At 40.7% G+C, this 22,787-nt stretch overlaps 1 protein-coding gene across 2 annotated transcripts in view; it reads right to left on the bottom strand.

Moving 5' to 3' along the window:
- GABRR3 (gamma-aminobutyric acid type A receptor subunit rho3) overlaps positions 1 to 22,787 on the bottom strand; it is a 48,025-nt gene that overhangs the window by 18,059 nt on the left and 7,179 nt on the right. Inside the window, exons 2-6 of one of the 2 annotated variants that reach the window (XM_086410879.1) lie at positions 20,600 to 20,718; positions 12,134 to 12,201; positions 9,861 to 10,084; positions 5,626 to 5,708; positions 4,444 to 4,584 (exon numbers count right to left, since the gene is read on the bottom strand). In XM_086410879.1, coding sequence (XP_086267005.1) covers positions 4,444 to 4,584; positions 5,626 to 5,708; positions 9,861 to 10,084; positions 12,134 to 12,201; positions 20,600 to 20,718 — 635 coding nt within the window. The remainder of the gene's footprint in view (positions 1 to 4,443; positions 4,585 to 5,625; positions 5,709 to 9,860; positions 10,085 to 12,133; positions 12,202 to 20,599; positions 20,719 to 22,787) is intronic. The other variant, XM_086410872.1, reaches the window with a different exon arrangement.

Genomic DNA, 22,787 nt, shown 5'->3' with positions numbered 1-22,787 from the left:
CAGGGATAGGACCTGGGCCTCCAATGTTGGTTGAACTAACTGAACTGCAGTAGGTTTAATTGTCTGACTCTAAGGTTCTCCTTTAAATTTCATATTTGCTGTTCAGGGATGAATGGTTATTATATTTTGTGGGGTGGCCTTTAGAGACCTTACTCCAAAATGTTTTGTGTTTGCAGTGTTTCTTCAGGTGAAAAAGTCTTCAATATATGGCTAATGACTGATGCAAGAGCCAATAAACCACTTATGAGCTGTAACAAATGACATGAAACATTTCATCTGGAGGAAAAGATTCACAGCAGCTTCTCTGTCCTTGGATTCCAAGTTAGGATCCAGATAGCTAGGGATTCAAAGAGGGGCTGGGGGAAGGGAGTATCCATAAACAATTTTTATTATTTCAAAGTTTCGAGGGTACCATTAATTTATCTATTCTAATCTGTTGAAAAGTAGCCAAATGGTGTTTCTTTGTCTCTTGTTGGAATTATATAAATTCATGTTGGTATTAGTTTGTACTGATCAAAGCAGCAGTTGCAGTCATGTCAATATGCATAGTTTGTTCAGCTTCCCATTTCACATTGGCTGCAAGGAACCATGTTTAGAAGGTTAGAGCATGCTTTTGGACCATCTATAGGACTTCTCTGATGCCATTTCCTGGTAACTACATGTTAGATTCTATATGATAACTTATGCTTATTTTACATTTTTCTTTCTCATATTTCTCTTTCATATCATCTTGCTTTATTTTACAATGATGCCAATCTTATTAAATCTTTCCTAAAGTAAGCAATGAATAATGAAAATATACCTTTTATAAATAAGTGGTAAGATTAATTTTTCCATTATAAATGCAGTTGACTGTAATCCAAATTATTCAGGATTTTAACCTATATATTAACCTATATATTTTAACCTATAGTCTTTTAACCTATAGGTTAAAAATAATAAAATTGAGTTATAGGTTTTGCAAGGTTGGAGAACTCTTCTACTTCCCCAGTAGTAATTTCTGAACCCAAGATGGCAAACTTACTAGACAGATTGGGTAAACATTTAGGCAAACATATACCTGGTCAATCTTCACTGAGTTTGCAGACTGTATGCCTAGTATTCTATTCTTAATTAACTGTTGGTTACCTTTCTTTTTCCTACTTGTTTTAGTTTCTCTCACTATCAGTTGATATGCATCAGGAACATTAAACAATTTCATTACCAAGAGTAATAAAAGATACATGATGTATTATACTCTAAAGTCAAAATATGCCTTTTTTTAAGCTACTCATTGTCTTGTATTACCCATGTTACATCCCACTTTATTATAGTCCGAAGTTGAGAGTTTTGATTATGGCTATAGAGTGGAATAATAGCATCTCTGATGTTATAGCTTCGTATAATTATTGTGAAATTATAAGGGATAAGGAAAAGCTGGAAAGTACTTCATAAAGACACACGCATATGCTTTTAAGTTCTGAAATGTATTTGGGCACCGAGGTCTTTTTTTAACTCATAATTTTCTGAATAATTTTTTTTTTTTTTTTTTGGCAACCAAGCAGGAGACATGTTGCTCTGTCTTGAAGTTTTTCTGGGAAGGGGAGACGAGGGATAGTTCTGTTGTTGAAGTTGTAGCTGGGAAGAGCTCCCTTTACCCACCAGGAAAGATAGTGTTGCTCTAGAAAGGAGTGGAGCTCTCATTCCGGGAGTGCAAAAGAGTAGGACTCTATTTTTGATATTTGACTACTGATAGCTCTCTAGCTCCACTTCTCCTTCTGCTCCACACCTGGGCAAGCTAGGAAGAAAGCCAGATGTTCTCTCTTTACTGATGGAAAGATCAAACCATGAAAACATGGCCCCATGCAAGGAGCCCTCACTTGAGTCCCACTTTCTAAGCACCACAGAACCCCAAGTCAGAGGCCCCTTCCTGTTCTCTCAAGACATTTTCAGATATGCTTTGAAGCCTGCCCTGCTCTCTCTAGAAAACCTCATTATGTAAGTAATAAATCTCTGTATACCCTTTCAGCATCTGTGTACCATCACCAGTTTTGACATCTGAACTAAATTTTGGGTGGAAGTGTCCACCCACCTGCATCTGGTTGCCACATGGTAGAAAGAAAGGAAGTTTATGAAAGAGAGAGAAGGGCTTGAGAACTGGCAGCAGGGAAATGGAAGAGGTGGGCAGTGACTGGGCACTTAGTCCAAGACAATGTCCCAGAAGATCTTTATATCCAAAGACTGTCACCTTCAATGGCCTGTTGATGCTAAGGCTTCATTCTGTGTTGAAAGGCTAAAGATGCTGCTGCTGCTGCTGCTAAGTCACTTCAGTTGTGTCCGACTCTGTGCGACCCCATAGACGGCAGCCCATCAGGCTCCTCCGTCCCTGGGATTCTCCAAGAACACTGGAGTGGGTTGCCAAGTTTCATTATTGTAACTATACTTCTGACTCTTGTAACTGAGCCAGAATTGTAATTTTTTTTCTGTATAGCTGATTTAGGAGTGGCAGTTATGGTGGTTGTTTTAATGATAGGCATGAAGACAAAATATAAAATATTTTTATGAAACTAATATGTTTAATTTGAGAAAAACACTTGAATTTGGCTCTCAGGTGACCTTGTTTGGTAATTCATGGATAATGTGAGGAAGAACTATTACCTACTTGTGAACTAAAATAAATTCTAAATGCTGATCTTTTCAAAACCTAAGAAATGCTTGAATGAACTCAGATATTAATAACTTGATATTTGAATACAACTTTCAAAATGCTTTATTCTTCTCTTTTAAAAAAAAGTAATATTAGGGGACCATTTTGGGCTCCCAGGTGTTGCTGGTGGTAAATAATCTGCCTACAGTGCAGGAGATACAGGAGACTTGGGTTCGATCCTGAGTTGGAAAGATCCCCTGGAGAAGAAAATGGTAACCCTCTCCAGTATTTTGCCTGAAAAGTCCTATGGACACAGGAGCCTAGCAGGCTACAGTCCATGGGGTCACAAAAGAGTCGCATATGACTTAGTGACTGAGCACACACACATACAGGAGCCCATTTTAATCTTTCTCATTATAAAGTATGTCTGTGTAACAACAAAAAAATAAAGAAGTATTGAAATAAAATTTAAAATTTCCCCAATATCTGTACTTACTTCTCATAGGCATATAAAGTGCAAGAATCACTTTACTGATCAAGTCATTCGGTTGCTATTTATTGAGCATCTATCATGCCCCAGGCGTGTTTGAGGTGCTGGGTGAGAGACAGAGAACAAGGCAGACAGATAGATCCCTACACTCTTTCTAGCCAGGCACTCAGATAAGAAAGCAGTCAAACAGAGATGTATTTCAGCAAGTGGTTAGTGCTGTGAAGACAAATACGCATGGGGAATGGCGAGGAGGGAGGTTTATTGTACATAGGATGGCTAGGAAAGCACTCTTTGAGGAGATGATATTTGAATAAAGTTCTGAGCAAAACAGGGAAGCTGGTCATGAAAAAATCAGGGAAAACACACCAGGCAAAGAAAGGTGAAAGCAGAACTCCTGCAGGTGGAATGAGGTGGGTGTGTTTGAAGACAAGCAAGAAGTGGGGAGGCCGGGCAGCGAGCGGTGATTGGTGAGGTCAGAGCCTTAGGCAGAGAGTGATCATGTAGGGCCTGTGGGCCATGATGAGAAGCTTAAGTTCTGCTGTAAGTTTGGTGGAAAAGCACCGCAGGGTTTTAACAGGAAAGAATTGTGTTCTTCATGTTTTCAAAAGAACACTCTGTCTGCTGTATGAAGAGTAGACTGCAGGGGCCTAGGGGAAGCTAGACATCAGTTAAAGGTGTTTACATGATAAAGACAGAAATGTGTACACATGGTCTCTGACCTAGGATGCTTTGACTTATTTTGACTTTATGATGGTACAAAAGTGATGAATATTCAGTAGAAACTGTACTTCCAGTTTTGAATTCTGATCTTTTCCCATGCTAGCCATATGTTCTCGCATGATGCTGGGCAGTGGCAGCAAGCCAGCTTTTGGTCAGCCCCACGATCTTGAGGGCAAACAACTGATATACTTGCAATCGTTCTGTACCCAGACAACCTTTCTGTTTTTTTCAGTTTCAGTACAGTGTTCAATTGCATTACAGGAGATAGTCAACACTTTACTTTAAAATAGGATTTGCATTAGATGATTTGCCAACCATAGACTAATCTAAGTGTTCTGAGCCTGTTTAAGTTTGGCTACGCTACTTTATAATGTTCAAGAGGTTAGGCGTATTAAACGTACTTCAGCTCATGATGGGTTTACTGGAAGGTACCCCATAGTCAGCTGAAGAAGACCTGTATTGCAAAGATAGAGACGGCTGCTGGGAAAAGAAGGATATATTATTGGTCAAATGGGAGGCTTGTTTGGACTCAGGACTAGCCACATGTGCTTTGCAGACAGCAGATGCTTAATAAATGCTCATGACTTGTCCACACAAAATACTGCACCTGTGCTGCTATAGAAAGCAAATCCACTGGATGCACTGAACTCCTCAATGAAAAACTGAGACAGGGAAATGTGCTCATCAGTGTTTAGGGACTTGTTTCCATGTTTCCAGTACAGCATTAGATCCTCCTCATTGTAGGCATCTAAGACAAGAAAATAACATCCCTGCAGTTAGAATGAGCTCCTGTAAGTTCCATGAGGTCCATGATGGTGCTTTATAAAGTTCTGTATCCCCAGGGTCTGGTCCAATGTCATGGTTCTGAAATATATGTTTGCCAAAAGACTGATAATACCCATATCATAAAAACACACACACACAAAAACCCTCCCCAAATTAGACCCTGATTACTGACAGAGTGTGGTTGGGTTTTCTCATGCCCACATGATGCTTTAAAAACTCTCCAAACAGCTGTTCGCCTGTCTGTGTGCACTGTGATGTCACAGCACCACCTCTCACTCACAGGCCTGATGCCAAGGCTTTAGGCCTCAAACTGGTTTTGTGACTGTCTTGGATGAAATTGCAAAGTGAGCTGGGCTTGTAGAAAATTCTCTTGTAAGACCAAATAGTGTGACAGAGAGTTTCCAATGGGTTTGGGGAGAATTGTCTCTGTAGGAGACATCCATTGAGATTCCCAGCACTTTACCTGCATCATGAAAAATTGCAGTCAGCGTTTAATAAGTCATGTCAAAAATAGCTGGGGAGGGGGTGTGGATCTAAGTAATTGACAGGGCTCTGGCTCAGATGTCCTTTGACAGGGCTTTGACTGGGTGATCTAAATCTAGAGCTGGGTTTTTCTGGGGAAACAAGATACACCTAATGGAAGGTTGGGATTCATATAAGAACATAAATGGCAGAGTTTTCTAAATTTGCCATTCTATGTTAATAACATTAGCAAGAATACACGTTTTTAAGGAGCTATTCCTTTAAAATCATTGTGAAAACTGCAGAATATGTAGTTACCAAAGCATTTTTTTCTTGACTCTTTTATCTTCTCATCTGCAAGACAATTTGCCATCATCATTCTTACCCAAAAGACCAAGCAACCAACCAACCGATAAGCTTTTTTGGATAAACATATTTAACTTATATCAAAATGTTCACATGCTTGTTAAGATATTTACTGCAAGTATGTGATGGTGTGTTCAGACTACAGGTACTCACTCCATCGGGAGGTTACACTTACAGCTTTCCAGTTCAAGGGAACAGTTTTGAGTGTCAAGAGGAAACCTGCTGAAATCCATAAAGCACATTGCTGAAACAGTTATCCTATAGGAAGAATAAGAAAAAGAAAACTGCAGGTCATTTCACCACACGGTCAAATAAGTAATGTAGCTTAAAGCTATCTGACACTCTGCCTGTTTTGTGCACCTTTCAAGAATAATGCCAAACAGGTGTCATCATCTTCTATCCAAGTAACCCATAAGGAAGCAAACCCAGGAAGGTAGGTGATTGCTTAAGACCCAGAGTTAATGAGTGAATTCCTGCTGTAAGAATTGCTTCTGATCTCACCATTTCCTGGTCAGCTTCCTCTATACTTTCTGGCTCAGATGTCTTCAGAAAAACACACTTCAAAGTGAGAAGACTTTAAATAGACTTAAATATTTTCTGCTTTTTGGAAGATTCAAACCTAAATAGTTTCCAGTAATAAAGAGCTGGAATGGTGGTAATAAAAACCTATGAGTAAAGGTTTCCTTCACAAAGCAAGTTTACCTGAGGAAATTATCTTTGCAGGAGTGAGTGGAAAGCCGGCAGCATTTTCAGTCAGAGATCTATGTGCACAATGCATAATTCAGGTGCTATTAAGTCAAAGGGCTTACATACTGATGAGGGCTGTTCTTCACATTTTATGTCCTCCTAGCTTTTCCTGCAGAGAAGGCAATGGCACCCCACTCCAGTACTCTTGCCTGGAAAATCCCACGGATGGAGGAGCCTGATAGGCTGCAGTCCATGGGGTCACTAAGAGTCGGACATGACTGAAGGACTTCACTTTCACTTTTCATTTTCATGCATTGGAGAAGGAAATGGCAACCCACTCCAGTGTTCTTGCCTGGAGAATCCCAGGGACGGGGGAGCCTGGTGGGCTGCCGTCTATGGGGTCGCACAGAGTCGGACACGACTGAAGTGACTTAACAGCAGCAGCAGCTTTTCCTGGCTTCAGGCAGAGGCTGCTGAACTGTGGTACCTACAAAAGCAGATCAGAGGTTCATAAAGGGCCCCTGAGCAGGTCTGCAAAAAACAAAGGCAACAGCTGCTCCTACCCATGGCACCCCTCAGTTAATCAGAGGGGGAAAACAATTTTATCTGCTGTGCTTTGAATTCTACTGTCAATAGTCATGCAGGAAAATGCCAAACCAGGGAGGGGTCTGGATAACCTTGCGACACAAAACATACTCATTTTGGCATCTTCCTGGTACTTTAAAAAAGGACTTATGAAGTCTTTCAGTCTCCTTCCTTCAGAGTACACATAAATAAATTAACAGCCAAGGAGATTAGGTAGACAGTGTTAAGGAAAAAATTATTCATGACACTTGTTTAAAAAATGGTAAGGTAGACTCTATTTAGGACAGCTACTATAAATTTTTTTTTTTTTGTAATTGGGAAGAGAGATTGGGATCAACTCCAAACATAACAACTGGGAATTTATAGCAAAGGAACAAGGAGGCCAGGATGGGGGGTGTGCAAGTCAGTGGATGGAAAATTACTAAGAGGAAACATAAGGGGTCGGGGGAACCTGGCTAAATGGACCTAACAGAATTCTTGCTGAAGGAGGGCCAGGTGGTCAGATGTCAGCTGGGGGCTGGAGAGGTGGATGAGGAACCTTATCAGATATGGAGGGTGATCAGATATTGAGGACAGGGGACTCTGGCTAAACTGACTATGCAGAGACAGAAACAGAAGCTCAAAATCAGGGCCAATGTGAGAAGACAGTTCAGAGGACACTGAGTAGAATTTCGTCAAGGAGAGACTCTTTGTCAGTAGATGGTGTCAGAACCAAGCCTGAAACCAGATGACCTGGCTCTGGGCTTGGACTGGCTCTGCTGTCAGCTGAAACAGCTGTGCAGACAACAATTCTGAGTCCTCCTGTGTTCGGAGATCTCCAGACCAACCTCAGCGTCAATGTTTCATTAGAAGGACTTATAGAACTCATCAAAACTGTTATACTAACAGCTAAACATTTATTGCAATGAAAGGATACCAGTTAAAATCAACAATGAAATTAATATGCACAGGGCAGGTTCCAGGAAAAACCAGGAGCAAGTTTCCAGTTGTCCTGGACAGGGCTATATGGACAGAGCTTACTTCTCCTAGCAGTGACATATGACCACATGCATGGAGTATTGTCAACCAGGGAACTACGTGAGCCTAGGGGTTCAAAGCATTAATTGAGGGTTGGTCAGCCATGGCTGATCTTGGTCTTTAGCCTCTCCAGAGGTCAAGTTGATACCATGTGGCTCAGGGTCTTCGGGTAAACAAAGACACACTTATCAGGCAGGATATTCCAAGGGCTTGTAGGTTATTTCCCAGGAGCCAGGCAAGAGCCAAATCTTTCTTTGGAATGTGCAGGGTAAGGACAATTCACTGAGCTACTTCTCCAGTGGATATCCCCTCATCAAAAAAATTAATTTAAAACAGATGATTTCTTGGCCAGATGCTGCTGTTCAGCTGCTGATCCCTACTAAGGCTTGATTCCAGTACTTGTTAGAGTCCTAGGTTACTTCTGATGTAAAAGTTCTTATGGAAAGTGGTACTTTCCTCTCATTTCATTTTTTAAAAAACACTGATAGCTTTTTATAAAATGTCCAGTAACAGAATCTCTGTACTAGAGCGAGCAAGGTGTTTTTAATGAATAAAAAGAACATATTTTCATTGTAAACAATTACCATAAACTTGGCAGTTTAAAACAACAGAAATGTATTCTCTCACAGTTCTGGAGGCCTGAAGTTTGAAATGAATATCACTGGACTGAAACCAAGGTGTCAGAAAGACCCTGCCTCCTCCCAAAGCTCTAGGGTGAGATTCATCTTTTGCTTCTTACAGCTCCCGGAAGTCACCAGCATTCCTGGGCTGGTGGTTGCGTCACTCCAGTCTCTGATTTCACCATCACACTACTTCCTACTCTACCATGTGTGTCAAATCCTCCCTCTGCCTTTCTCTTACAAGGACACTGATGATTGCATTTAGTCCAACCCAGATAACCCAGAATAATTTCCTTGTCTCAAGACCCTTTATTTAATCATGTCTGCATAGTTTCCCCCCACCCCCAGTAAAGTAACCTTCCTAGGTTCCAGAGATTAGGACATGGATATCCTCTGGAGAGCTAACTTCTTTTTCAGTTTACTATTGAATCTTTCTGGGATTTCTAAGACATTTGCAAACATGAATTTCTTGGATTTACCAAACATTTTTAAGATTCTATGGTAGGTCAGTCAGTAAGCACTGGACTAATTAGGCTAAAAAAAAAAAAATGTTATAGTAACGATGGAGGGATATGATAGCATAGTGTCTGAACAAATATTTTATTAAATTTTTTGATATCCAACAGAATTCAGAACTCCTATTTACCATTTGGATAGGTCCATTAGCACAGATCAAATATTTTAAATTAAAATTTTGTTTTTCAACAATTTTTAAATGAAGAAATCAGGGGTAACATGCATGATGACTACATCTTCATGTGAAGAGTGAAGGACATACTTAACAAAATTATTTAGTTAATCCAAGATTCCAAGACTGCTTGGTGGGATGCAGGGTGGGGTGGCATTGGTCTTAGCTCCATTTTGTCCAGCCTTATTTCCTATCATTCTCCAATAATATGCCCAGAGTGGGTACAGTTAGATTAGGAAATCATTCTTTAAAACCCAGAAGTTAGGGGCTTCCCTGGTGGTCCAGCGGTTAAGAATCCACCTTGCAAAAAAAAAAAAAAAGGATCCACCTTGCAATGCAAGGGATACTAGCTTGATCCCTGGTGCAGGAAGTGTCCACATGTCTTGGAGCAACTAAGCCTGTGTGCCACAACTATTGAGCCCAAGCGCTGCAGCTTCTGAAGCCCACATGCCTAGAGCCTGTGCTCTGGAACAAGAGAAGCTGCCGCAATGAGAAGCTTGCCTACCATGGTGAAAAGTAGTCCTGCTCTCCACAACTAGAGAAAGCCCGCATGCGTTAACAAAGACCCACCACAGCCAGTAAATAAAGAAATAAATCTTTAAAAGAATAAACAAAATGCTAATTATTAAAAATCATTAAAGAAACAAAACCTGGGAGTTAGAATCAGGAAAAAAGTCATATCTTCTGCTTGTCTGAAGCTCCAGCATTACCAAACACAGCAATATTGGGAGTTCAGCCTGCAGGGAGCCCCCCTAGTACTGGTGCAGATGGTGCGGTGCCAGGGAGCCCAAGGCAGGAGACAGCGCTCCTCACCTGACACTGAAGAGGACGCTTCCATCGGGGTGGACGCGCAGCATGATGTTCTCCACAGTTGTGTCGTGGATGAAGGATCTCTTAGAATGGACAAAGAAGATATCAGGCACCCAAATCTTTTTGATTAATCTATGATCAAAAGTCATACTTTTGTTGGTCTTGCTGGGAAAGGCGAGCCTTTCATCTTTCCAGTAATGCCTGAGATAAAAAGTCATTGTAAAGTCCTAGGCAGGGAGAAAAAGAGACAAGTCAAGGCCAGCAGAAATATGATTCAGGATGACTAGTCAGTACTATCAGTCTCCACTGGTTTCCGTAGGTGTTAACGACCTGTGCCTGAATGGCTTGTATCTTCAGGTAGATTCAGAATGAGGCTACTGAGCTTCTGTCACAGAGCCTCTCCTCACCTGGACTCTGGTGAATGCTCACAGTTTCTGAAAACCATCAAGTATTCAAGTTGCTGAGGGGAAACAGGTTATAAGTGGGATGCATTTCTACCTGAGCACTCTGGTAAATCACCTAAGATGATCTCAGAAGACAGGGACCTAAAACTTCATGGTCTGGTATTTTATTTTGATTTTTCTGGTAGTTTAGTTTGCTTTTTCTCTCACTGTTAATAAATATTAACTTTTATGATTGATTTTATACCCATATATTTCTATTGTTTTTGTAAAGCGGTCTTCCCCAAGTTGAATAAACTACAGTCTTATAAGAACCTGAACACAACATTTATAGGAGTTTTTAAGCATTTTAATGGAAAGCATGTTGTCAGAGGGGCTTCCCTGGTGGCTCAGTGGTAAAGAATCCTCCTGTAGTGCAGGAGATGTGGGTCAATCCCTGGATCGATAAGATACCCTGGAGAAGGGAATGGTACCCCATTCCAGTATTCATGCCTGGAGAATCCCATGGACAGAGGAGCCTGGTGGGCTACAGACACTAGGGTTGCAAAAGAGTCAGACACAACTGAGCCACTAAACAACAGCAATGTTGACAGAGGTCCTGAGAAAGAGATGGTGATCTTCAGCTTGAGACACAGAACAAATACCAGGAAATGGTGGTGCTGGAATTGTAGTGTGCCAAAAATCACTTGTGCATTTGTTAATACGGCACATCCCCCAGAAGCTAGTTCTCAGAGATTCTGATCCAGTATGACTCAGGATTTTAATTTGTTTATATGCATTCCAGTTGTAAGGAGGCAAGGATGAGGGGAAAAAGCTAGATTAACATTATTTTAGCAGAAAAAACTTTGCTTAATCAATTATTTGAGTTTTGTTTGGCTCTCAGGTACGAGTATTTTGTTTGTTTGAATAGAAATTCTCCTATCTTCACCTAAGTTATAGGATGTAGGCAATGACAATGTGTTTCACATTTCCCAACTGCTTACTTCTTATTCTCATTTATTTGTCAACAACACTCAAATTCTTCTTGAAATAACACATATAATAGAACTTCAACATTTACTACACAAGCAAAGGACAAATCTCAGCAAACCACAAACAAGTCATCAAGTAACGATGAGCTCATTTGTTTTTCTTAGGATCAGAATAGAGGTACATTGTATTATTGCTCTGGGTTAATCTAGGAGCACCAGCCACGTGTAATTTGGAATTAGGGTAAGAGTGAATAAATACAATGGTTCATTCATTACCATAACACCACTCCACAGGGAATCCTGTGGGTTACTGCTTGGATTGCTTTAATAAGCATATATTTGTGTTTAGATGCTCAGTCTGATCTGAAGGGCACCAGGCAAACACTGAGCCTGTGAAGTCAAATGGCAGACACTGGCACGTGTCAGCAATACATCAGCATCACCACTACTTGGCACTCGCATGGGAAGCAGGGAGGAGAGCAGGACAAAACTAAAGAGACTGAAAGTGATTTCAGGGTGAAATAAGGGAGGGTTGGAAAATGATAAATGAGAAGCAAAAGAAGCCAACACTGGGGATCACTTGATCATTTTTTCAAATTGGGCATGGAGAATGCAGACCAGTTTTTTGCTGATACTGAGTACCAAGGTTCAAGTCACATAGCTAAGTATATCCTGTCCTTCGGGACACTGTAAAGCCAATAGAAGAAAAGGAGAAGAGAAAGAAAGGAATGAGAATTATAATCCAGGGCAGAGATAATACTTAGAAAAGAATAAAGCAACTTCAACTTTATTAAGCAAAGCAGGAATAACATGCATAATTAAGATGATTTATTAAAACGTCAGTGATTTTGACACTACTGAGAATCTATCCGTTCAGAAAAAAGCATCTCATGGAGAAACTTACCATGTCAACCTCTGAAATGCTGTCAATACTTTCAACCTGGACATCTATACCCACTGGCACTGGAGATCCTTCAGAAAGAAGAATGAGAATATAATGAGGAATCAGGATTATTTTTGAAAACATTTAAAGTGGAGAGAGATCAATGCTGCAAATGAATTACTTTTCAAGTTTTGATGATAAATTTCTCACTTATCTATTGATATAGTATTACATATTCAGGGAGCAGACTAGCATGAAGTTCATGATTTTGGCAAATGTGGGAGCCTTTCCTCTCTTGCCTAAAAATCAGTCTCTTTCACGTGGGGAGGCTAGAGGGACACACTGACAATGGTGCTCCCCAGGATGCTGCGCATTCAGAAATGCCCCTTCCCAGATAAACAGAAACCACAGCTTGCATTTGGGGTGAAGCAGACATCCTTAGAAATGTGAATGCTGAGAGTATTCTGAAAATCAGAATGGGAGCAACTCCAGACAGGCAAGTTCTAGATTTGTGTGCAGTTGGGTCTCACAGAATCAGGCTCATGTGCCCAGAGAACAAACCGAGACCAAGACAATCCCTTGTTACACTCTACAGAGGGTTTCATCTGTTCCTGTGTGAGGGGATGCTGATGCTACTAACTTCATTATTTAGTACTGTGTATGAAATGTGATGCACATATGCACGTGTGCTCAGTCGTGTCTTACTCTTTTCCACCCCATGGACTGTAGCCTGCCAGGCTCCTCTGTCCATAGGATTTTCCAGGCAAGAATACTGGAGTGGATTGCCATTTCCTCCTCCAGCAGATCTTCCTGACCAAGGGATCAAACCCATGTCTCCTGTGTCTCCTGCACTGGCAGTGGGTTCTTTACCACTAGCACAACCTGGAAAGCCCTGATGTATATATATATATGTTCAAATAATTTGTATATTTATATATAGACTCTTCATATGTTTCCTTTCCATGGTGACCAATTCTCAAACTTTATAGCCCTTAATTAAAAAATGCTTTCAACTATTGTTGGGGAAAAATAAATCTTGCCTAGATGGATCCTAAGTGGTTATTTCAGACAAGATTCTGGTATTTAGAAGGGACAGGCCAGAAAGACTTCATTCCTTATTGTCTGGATATGCTACATGTGACATATAATTTAATAAAGCACCTAATTATTGTATTTTAAATGTACTGTGTGTGTGTGTATGCTTAGTCACTCAGTCATGTCTGACTCTTTGGGAACCCATGGGACTGTAGCCTGCCAGGCTCCTCTGTCCATGGGATTATCCAGACAAGAATAGTGGAGTGGGTAGTCATTCCCTTCTCCAGGGGATCTTCCCAACCGAGGGATTGAACTGGGGTCTCCTGCACTGCAGATGGATTCTCTTACCATCTGAGCCACTAGGGAAACCCCAATATAATACATTATAAAACAAGACATGCCTCACCAGTCCCTGTGCACCATCTATGCCTATTCCCCCCCATTAATTGGCTGACGTTCAGTTCAGTTCAGTTCAGTTCAGTCGCTCAGTCATGTCCGACTCTGCAACCAAATGAACCGCAGCACACCAGGCCTCCCTGTCCATCACCAATTCCAGAGTCTACTCAAACCCATGTCCATTGAGTCAGTAATGCCATCCAACCATCTCATCCTTTGTTGTCCCCTTCTCCTCCTGCCCCCAATCTCTCCCAGCATCAGAGTCTTTTCAGATGAGTTAGCTCTTCTCATCAAGTGGCCAAAGTATTGGAGTTTCAGCTTCAACATCAGTCCTTCCAATGAACACCCAGGACTGATCTCCTTTAGGATGGACTGGTTGGATCTCCTTGCTGTCCACGGGACTCTAAAGAGTCTTCTCCAACACCATAGTTCAAAAGCATCAATTCTTCAGCACTCAGCTTTCTTTATAGTCCAACTCTCACATCCATACATGACCGCTGGAAAAACTATAGCCTTGACTAGATGGTTGGCAAAGTAATGTCTTTGCTTTTTAATATGCTGTTTAGGTTGGTCATAACTTTCCTTCCAAGGAGTAAGCATCTTTTAATTTCATGGCTGCAATCACCATCTGCAGTGATTTTGGAGCCTAGAAAAATAAAGTCAGCCACTGTTTCCACTGTTTCCCCATCTATTAACCATGAAGTGATGGGACTGGATGCCATGATTTTAGTTTTCTGAATGTTGATCTTGAAGCCAACTTTTTCACTCTCCTCTTTCACTTTCATCAAGAGGCTCTTTAGTTCTTCTTCATGGCTGACATTACCTTCACTTTATCTACACTGATTCCCTCTTTTATGAATCTAAACCCTCGATATCATTCCTAACTTACAAGGATTTCAACTATCCAGGCACTGGGCCTGTCACTAGAATATATTTCTGCTTCAGGCTGTAGGAATACCTTACTTGCATCTGAACCGCTAACTACTTCCTGCCATACTGGACCGATCACTTCCAATAGTGTTAATAATGACAATTCTATTAAAATATTGTTTAGTGATAATTATGATTAAGCATTAACTTGGGAACAGCTCAGTATTATTCCTTTATCAGGTTTAGCTCTGATGCTTTTATTTTGTTTTGCCTTTTTTCTTTAATTGACATGTCTGTGAGTAGTCACTTCAGTCATGTCCAACTCTTTGCATCCTTGTGGACTGTAGCCCTCCAGGCTCGTCTGTCCATGGAACTCTCCAGGCAAGAATACTGAAGTGGGTTGCCATGTCTTCCTTCAGGGGATCTTCCCAACCCAGGGAGCGAACCCACATCTCCTGCATTGCAGATGAATTCCTTACCACTGAGTCACTGGGGAAGCCCTCTTTAACAGGTAGAGCTATCAAAATATACACTTCATGCAAAGATCTCATCCCTGGCCCTGTCTGGCCTTTCAGGATGAGTAATTCCCCCTACTAACTCCAATACTCCAAAGGACTGAAGAGATGGGAGAGGCCTTGGAGAGGGAACAGAACATCCTGGAGAAAATTTTGGCATTAGAGTCCCAACCAGAGCTGGAATCCAGCTCCATGACTCACATGAGAACAAGGTCAGTAAAATCTCTAAGCTTAGGGTCCTCAACTATCAGATCCATTAGTAGTCTCACCAAGGAGACTTATGTAAAGACTAGAAATAATACAGTTGGTAAACTTAGTGGATACTCAATAAATTGCATAGAATATATGTTATTGTTACTGTAATTCAGCAGATTTACAGAGGATGACATAGTTGGATGGTATCACCTACTTTTTGGACATGAGTTTGAGCAAGCTCTGGGAGTTGGTGATGGACAGGGAAGCCTGGTGTGCTGCAGTCCATGGGGTTGTAAAGAGTCGGACACGACTGAGCAACTGAACTGAACTGAATTCAGCAAAAATGTGAATCTATTCCTCAGACTACAGACCACAATTCCCAGTCTTACATTCAAACATTGAAACAATCAGTCCATTCTTCACTAAAGAATGATCCAGTGCTTCTCATACAGTGTTTATTTTATGACAAAGTGTGAGCACAACTTGGATTCAGGATGTTTATGACTTCTGAGTAGGACCCAGTTACTGATGAGTATCTCTGCAAGCCAGGGCAGTCTTCTAACACCACCATACAAGGACATTCATGTCACCACTGGACAAGCACTGGGCCCTCAGGGTTGTCTGAAGGCTGGACTGACAGGGGGGTAATAACATGGCTTATCCATTAGGAATGGGTTCCTAAATACGTCTTAGATTTCTTCTTTCCTCTCTCCCATTTATTCTATTTTTGTCAGGATAAGCTCTTTCATCTCAAAGGAAAGTGTTTGTCCTCAGATGCTATCTGACCTCATTTTTGTCTCCTTTGCATTTGATGCCCAAGTGCATCTTCTCCTGGGCCCAGGACTGTAAACTCTGCTCTGACATTCTGAGGACAGAGTGGAGGGTGAGGGTGAGTAAAAGCAAGATGCAAAATCATAGAATTTGGGAGCTTCTTAAAAGCTCCAAAGATCACTCTTTTTTGCAAAATAGGAGCTGAGTCTCAGAGAGAAGGTGGTAATAAAGCAAAAAGATTGAAAACTATGAAATTTGTAACCATATAAACCTAAGTTTAACCTTCTGTAATCCTTAACTCCTCTGAGCCTCAGTTTTTGCTCATCTGTAAAATAGGGGAGATACATACAACATACATGGTCTGTGCCTAATGGGGTTGCTGTGAAACTAAATAAAAAATGCATATCAAGTCCTTAGCCTAACCTAACATTAAATGTGTTAACCAACTTATTCAGTATATAGTAATGTGTGATACACAGAACATGAATAATACCAGTTTCATAAATGCTCTTATTAATTCTCATGTAAAGCATTTGGAATATAGTAAAAATTAAACAACTATTAGGTATTACAATTAGGTGTTCATTTCCCAGGATCACTAACTAGGTGGTAGCACAGACATTTATACTGCCATGTATATTATACTATATTATATTATACATATAAGAATCATCAATCTTACTTTATGCATGCTGGAATAAGGGGATCTAAATAAAAGTTATGCATCTTATTTGTGGAGTACATTTAAAATACGTGATATATTATATCATGTTATCATTACAGCCACTTTGTTAGTTAGCTAGGTAGAACCAATTCAGCTCCATTTGACATATGAGGGAACTCATGCTCAGTAAGGTTGAAGACCTTGCCTGAAAGCTAGAGCTGGTTAATGCAGGAATACAGCCAGTTCCCCCTAGCTCCCGATCTGGTCCTCCTGTTTGACAAGCAAAGCCTACACAAGTGGCTTTTACAACTTCAGCTTTTGTTTTAACTCAGCAGCCAGTATCTAGATGCTGAATTGATTTCACTTTAAAGAAACAAAGAAATCATCATCTATACAACTAAAACAAAAAAAGCCCTTAGTTATGGGAGACGTAAAGGGTAGGGAAAGCATAAATAAAGAAAATGAGCTGCAATTTATAACCCAAGTTAAACAAAAGGCTCCCTTAAATTTATATCCTCCTGTTTCCACATAATGAGTCAATTAATCTTCTAATACTTTATAAAAGTAAAAAACACTGCAGTAGCAGCTGGTTTTAACGTTAAAGCTAATTAGGAAAACATTAAGGGAAGAGAAGTGCTGAAGTTACGTTTAGCGCAAGAGGAAAGAAGAATGTGTGTGTGTTGTGTTATGGACAAGTATAAAGAAAGAGAAGATAAATTTAAGCCTGTCTTTTATATTCTGCAGCTTGAGTTTCCCAGGAAAGCAGGCTTGAGAGAACAGAGAATGGGTCACCGGTATAAAAAGCTGTTCTAACCAAGACAAGAGAAGGTTAAGGACTGTATTTCTCAGAGCTACCAGACTGACACTTCTGACTGAATTTATGGATTTTTTCTGCCTGAACTGACTGAATACACAAGCCACTTGGATAGCATTTAGCCCCAGTCCATGACTGTCAGAAAAATTTCTTAATCGTGGGATGATTTGCCACCTGCCACTAAGTAGTACATTTCCATTGCATTTTTAATGACCCCCAGAAAGTAGCCTCAGGAAAAAAAATTGTTTTAAAAATTCTTAACATGTATCCCTAACAGATCAAGAGAAGTGGAAACTTAAGATCAATATTATGTTTTTCTGGCGGGTGGGGGTGATACAGAGGAGGGAGAAAGAAGGCATAAACGTTTTGAGATAAAAGCTTTGGGTCGGCTCTTGGTAATTTATGACTGTGCTTCTCAAATTGTAAAATGTAGTCGAATCACCTGGGGATCTTGTTAAAATGCAGATTTTTATTCAGAAACCCTAGTGTGGGGCCTGATCTTCTGCATTTCTAACTAATTCCCAAGCGACTCTGTAGCTGGTCCTTGGAACACTTTGAGTTACAAAGTGTAGAGTGCTTGTTTCAAGGTCCAAATTCAAGGGCAGCAATTTTTCTCTTAATCTCTCTGGCTTTCAGTGGTCTAAAATAAACCCATAAAACCCTTTCCTCTAGGATAGGAATTCATTAAATTGACGAACCTAACCTAACAGGAATTAGGGCAGCTTTTTGAATTCGTATAGAAGGGAATACATCATTTTGGGCTGCTAATCACTACTCCAGAGAGGCCAGTTCCAAGCTATTCCTGTGCATCTGGAGCCCCCTAATGGCTCCAGGTACCCACAGCCGGTCAAGTTTAAATTCAAACAAAAGTTCTCTAGCTAAATTGTGGGAGGGGAAAGATTTTAGAGACTCTTTATTTTTATTTAATTTAATTTTATTTTTTAAATTTACAATATTGTATTGGTTTTGCCATATATCAACATGAATCCACCACAGGTATACACATGTTCTCCATCCTGAGCCCTCTTCCCTCCTCCCTCCCCATACCCACTATGGAGAACAGTGTGGCGATTCCTTGAAAAACTGGAAATAGAACTGCCTTATGACCCAGCAATCCCACTGCTGGGCAAACACACTGAGGAAACCAGAATTGAAAGAGACACATGCACCCCAATGTTCATCGCAGCACTGTTTATAATAGCCAGGACATGGAAGCAACCTAGATGTCCATCAGCAGATGAATGGGTAAGAAAGCTGCGGTACATATACACAATGGAGACTCTTTAGAATCGTCGAGACCAAGGTCCAGAATACCTGCCTAACAGTTGCAGAGTATATTATCCAAACTTTGGGCAAATTGTGTTGGGGGAAATAAACTGTCTCTTGGGAATGGCAGTTAAGAGTACATCTTCAGGTGAATTGTGGTAAGGATGACACATCTGAGTAGTGATGTAAAAAAAAAAGAAATTTAAAAAATAGATGTATAGGTAGTAAAAAAAAAAAGCATACATCTTTGAATCTGACTGATTTTGAGGCTTCTAAAAATCTTAAATTAGGTTCAATAAATGTGAGAAATGCTCCTGAAAAGCAAAATATTATACTCACCGCAAATTAATCTGATGCTAATAATCTAATTCAGTAGTTATCAAATGTGATTCTCAGACCGGCAAAATCAACATCACCAAGAAAAGTATAAGACATGAGAATTGGTGACCCCACTCAAATCTACTGAATCAAAACCTCTGTGGGTGAGGCCCAGTGATCTGGGTGCTAAGGAGCCCCCAGGGGACTCTGATGCCTGCTGAAACTTGCATCATCAACCTAATAAAGGGCTTCCCTGGTGGCTCAGACAGTGAAGAATCTGCCTACAATGTGGGAGACCTGGGTTTGATCCCTGGGTTGAGAAGATCCCCTGGAGGAAGGCATGGCAACCTACTTGAGTATTCTTCCCTGGATGGACAGAGGAGCCTGGCAGGCCACAGTCCATGGGGTTGCAAAGAGTTGGACACGACTGAGCAATTAAGCACACACACACCCTAATAAAATCAAAACCAGACGCTTAGAATTGCAACCCAATGGATTCCAGAAAATTAAAGAACAAAAACCAAACAATCCTTAACGTAAGAGTTACCTGATGTACTTTAAAATTTTACCAGTTAACACATTAGTTTTCTGTGGTACCTACCTGTGCGTTGCACTTCCCTTTGTCATAACCACAATATGATGAGTCTCGAGGTCTTCCCACCCACACCAAGTACTTGAAGCTTTAATTATCAAAAAGTGGTACCTATTCTACTTCTCTTACCTCCACGTCTCTAGCATGAAAAGCTGTCAGTTCAGGAAATTGTGGGTGTGGGAGACCTTAGGTCAGGAGCGGGAGAGTCAGGATGCATTTAGCACTAAGGTGGAGAGTACAGCTTAACTGGGTGATTTTACCACACCCTGTGTATCTCTGAAAAGCTTGGTACCCCCAGGGATGCAACTGCGCACATGAAGCAATCTGACAGGAGGAAAGGCTTTTTTCCAGGTAATATATCCTCCCACTGTGGTTTCTTCTGTTCTCTTTACCAGTCATTGCATCTTGGTTCTACCACATTACTTTTTTCATGGCCTTGAGAACATTTCTTAATTTCTCTAAGCCCTAACTTCCGCACTGTAATATTAGGGTCGTAACACCTACTTCATAGGGTCACTGCAAGCGTGGAATGAGACAGCGCATTAAAGGGCTTAGCACAGTGCCTGGCACTCCAACATTTCAATCAATTTTTATTGCTAGGTGCAATTAAAAGAAAAACCCTCAGCAGAGGTGGTTCACAAGAAGTTATGGCATTTGGCACACTAGTTCTTCAACAAAAGTCAGGCATTCCAGCTCATAAGCATGTTTCACAAGATTTTATGAATACTGTAATATAACTCAATAGATTTTAATTAAAACAATATGTTGGTGTATGGGCAAGATATATGCATTCACTGTTTTTGAAGACATATTATTTATTGAACACACTTTTTATGATAATGTGTATAGTAAACAATGGGTCATTTTGGTTAATTTAAACTGCATAAATTATCAATTGCTCTTATTCAAGAGAAGATCATTGTAAAAGGTTTGTGTTTCTTTTTCTTTAACTGATGGTATTGTGTTATGGTCTTGATGGCTTCAAATTTTCAACCCATTTTTGACAATGCAATGGATTATAACACAGGAGTTTTGTAAAGACAGTGCTCACCTCCAAATCCAGGTCTCATTGCAAAATCATGGTCCTCTATATGGAGGATTTGCTTGTATTTCAGGGGCCACACTTTGGAACTGTCTTCCTTCCTCATTCTAGTTTCTTGTTTGCTGTACCTCCAAGGGAGAAAAATGCTTTTGAGATACATGTGCTTGTGGATATTTTGATTTAGTTTAGCTTTTTGTGTTCAACGTGGTATGGTCCAAAATATACACATAAAGCTCATTTTCTCAGTTCATATTACATACAGACAAAGATCAACCAACATTTTCTTTCTTTCACAAGGGTGGGACATGCAAGGTAAAGTACCTTGAATGACACACTTGAGTGTGGAGGTGGTCCTGACAATGTGGTTTTTAGTAGGGAAACCTGGTCACTAGCATGTGGGTGGAGATGATCAACATTCAGACCCATGGACCCCAACCCAGATCAACTAAACCAGAACCAGAGGACACAGGGCCTAGGAATCTGCATTCAACGTGGTACCTGAGTGATTCTTGGAGTCACAGAAGTTAAACTACCTCTTGCACTAAGAGAATGTTAAGAAAAAGCAAAACAAAAGACCTGAAAATTGAAAACTGATGAAAACAGTGTTTTACAAAGTGTGCAAAAAGTATAGGTGTTGCTTGGGATTCAAGGAAGAATCACTGTAGTAGATTCTGGAACTGAGGGAGGGCTACCGGCATGGAGAGGAATCCCAGGGGGAAATGGGTGATCTGACAGTTGACTGGACCTAACACTGGTCCAGTGGTGAAGCAGGCGCACTTCCTAGGACCAAGGCAAAGTGGGTGACCTTTCCGGCGTGCATGGAGACCTGACCTGGGAGCGAAGCCCGTGGCTCCCTGGGCTCTGAACTTAGGTGAGTTGCTGGGTCTCCCTGACTCATTCCTGTGACATGTACTTCCCAGACATGTTCTAACTCTGTAAGTGACATGCAGCCGACTTCTTGTCCAAGGTGCCCGAGACCTTGCTCAGTCCCTCTTCCAGAAGAACATTCCTGGGCTCCCCTGGTGTCTCAGTAGTAAAGAGTCCACCTGCCAATGCAGGAGACACAGGTTCCATCCCTGGTCTGGGAAGATCCCACATGCCATGGGGCAACGAAGCCCATGCACAACTATTGGGCATGGAGAGTAGCAACTGCAACAAGAGAAGCCACCAAAATGAGAAGCTTGCAATTGGAGAGTAACCCGGCTTGCTGCAATTAGAGAGAGCCCACATAGCAACGAAGACCCAGCACAGCCATAAATAAATAAATGAAATTATTTTTTTAAAAAGAACATCCCTGTCATCATCACTGTCATTGTCTGCAGCAGCAATAACACAAGACGCTGAGGGCTCTACTAGGCAAGTTCTAGTTACTCTTTCTTGATTGGCTTTTGCATTGATACATGTCTTCTTCAGGAAATACACATCAATTTTTAACATAATACTTGTGGACACAATTTCTTAACTCAATACTTTAATGGTGAGAATTTCACATCCTGAAGCAGCTGGTTTAAGAAATATGTCCAGGTTTATGGGCACCGGAGAGCACCCATATGATCTTTCAGTACAGAAGTTTCTGGCTGAAACCCTCAGAGATTTATGTATGCATTTTTGCCATTAATAGAAATATGGAAGTTGGAAGAACAAATCTGATTTTGTGTAGAAGACAAATGAGTTTGATTTTAAACACAAGTCATTTTATCCTATGAATAATTGACACAGAGAACTATTTCTTCCAAGGATCTCTTAACTAGAAAACCTCTTTCAAGGAGCTAGAATGATCCATTGATTGAAAAAGTAATAGCAGCTAGTTTTTATTAAACGCCTATTGTGTTCCAGGTCCCCTACCACATGTTTTGTGAGTACTATATTCTTTGGCATGAATCTCAGTTACCAGGTTTGCTGGGCTCCATGCCCAGAGTTTCTGATTCCATAGTTTTAAGGTATGAGAATTTGCATTTATAACGATTTCTCAGGAGAACTACCAGTCTGGAAAATAATAGACGTTTTATAAAAGCTAGCTGGTTATTATTTTAAGAAAAATTGGAATGTTACCTTGGGTGAAAATTCATGGAAATTTGTGAACTTCTTTAGTTATATAGCACAACTGCAATCTCTAGTACTCTTTTCAAAAGCATAGCCCTCCAGAGATCAGAAGGGATGAATCTTAATTAAGAATCCCCAGAATACCCATCTCAGA

The sequence above is a fragment of the Bos grunniens genome, chromosome 1 (assembly GCF_055505025.1).
Source record: "Bos grunniens cultivar Pamir isolate PY7600 chromosome 1, Bosgru_T2T1.0, whole genome shotgun sequence".
Lineage (NCBI taxonomy): Eukaryota > Metazoa > Chordata > Mammalia > Artiodactyla > Bovidae > Bos > Bos grunniens.
The sequence above is the reverse complement of the archived record's forward strand: the minus strand, read 5'-3'. Positions and strand labels throughout refer to the sequence as shown.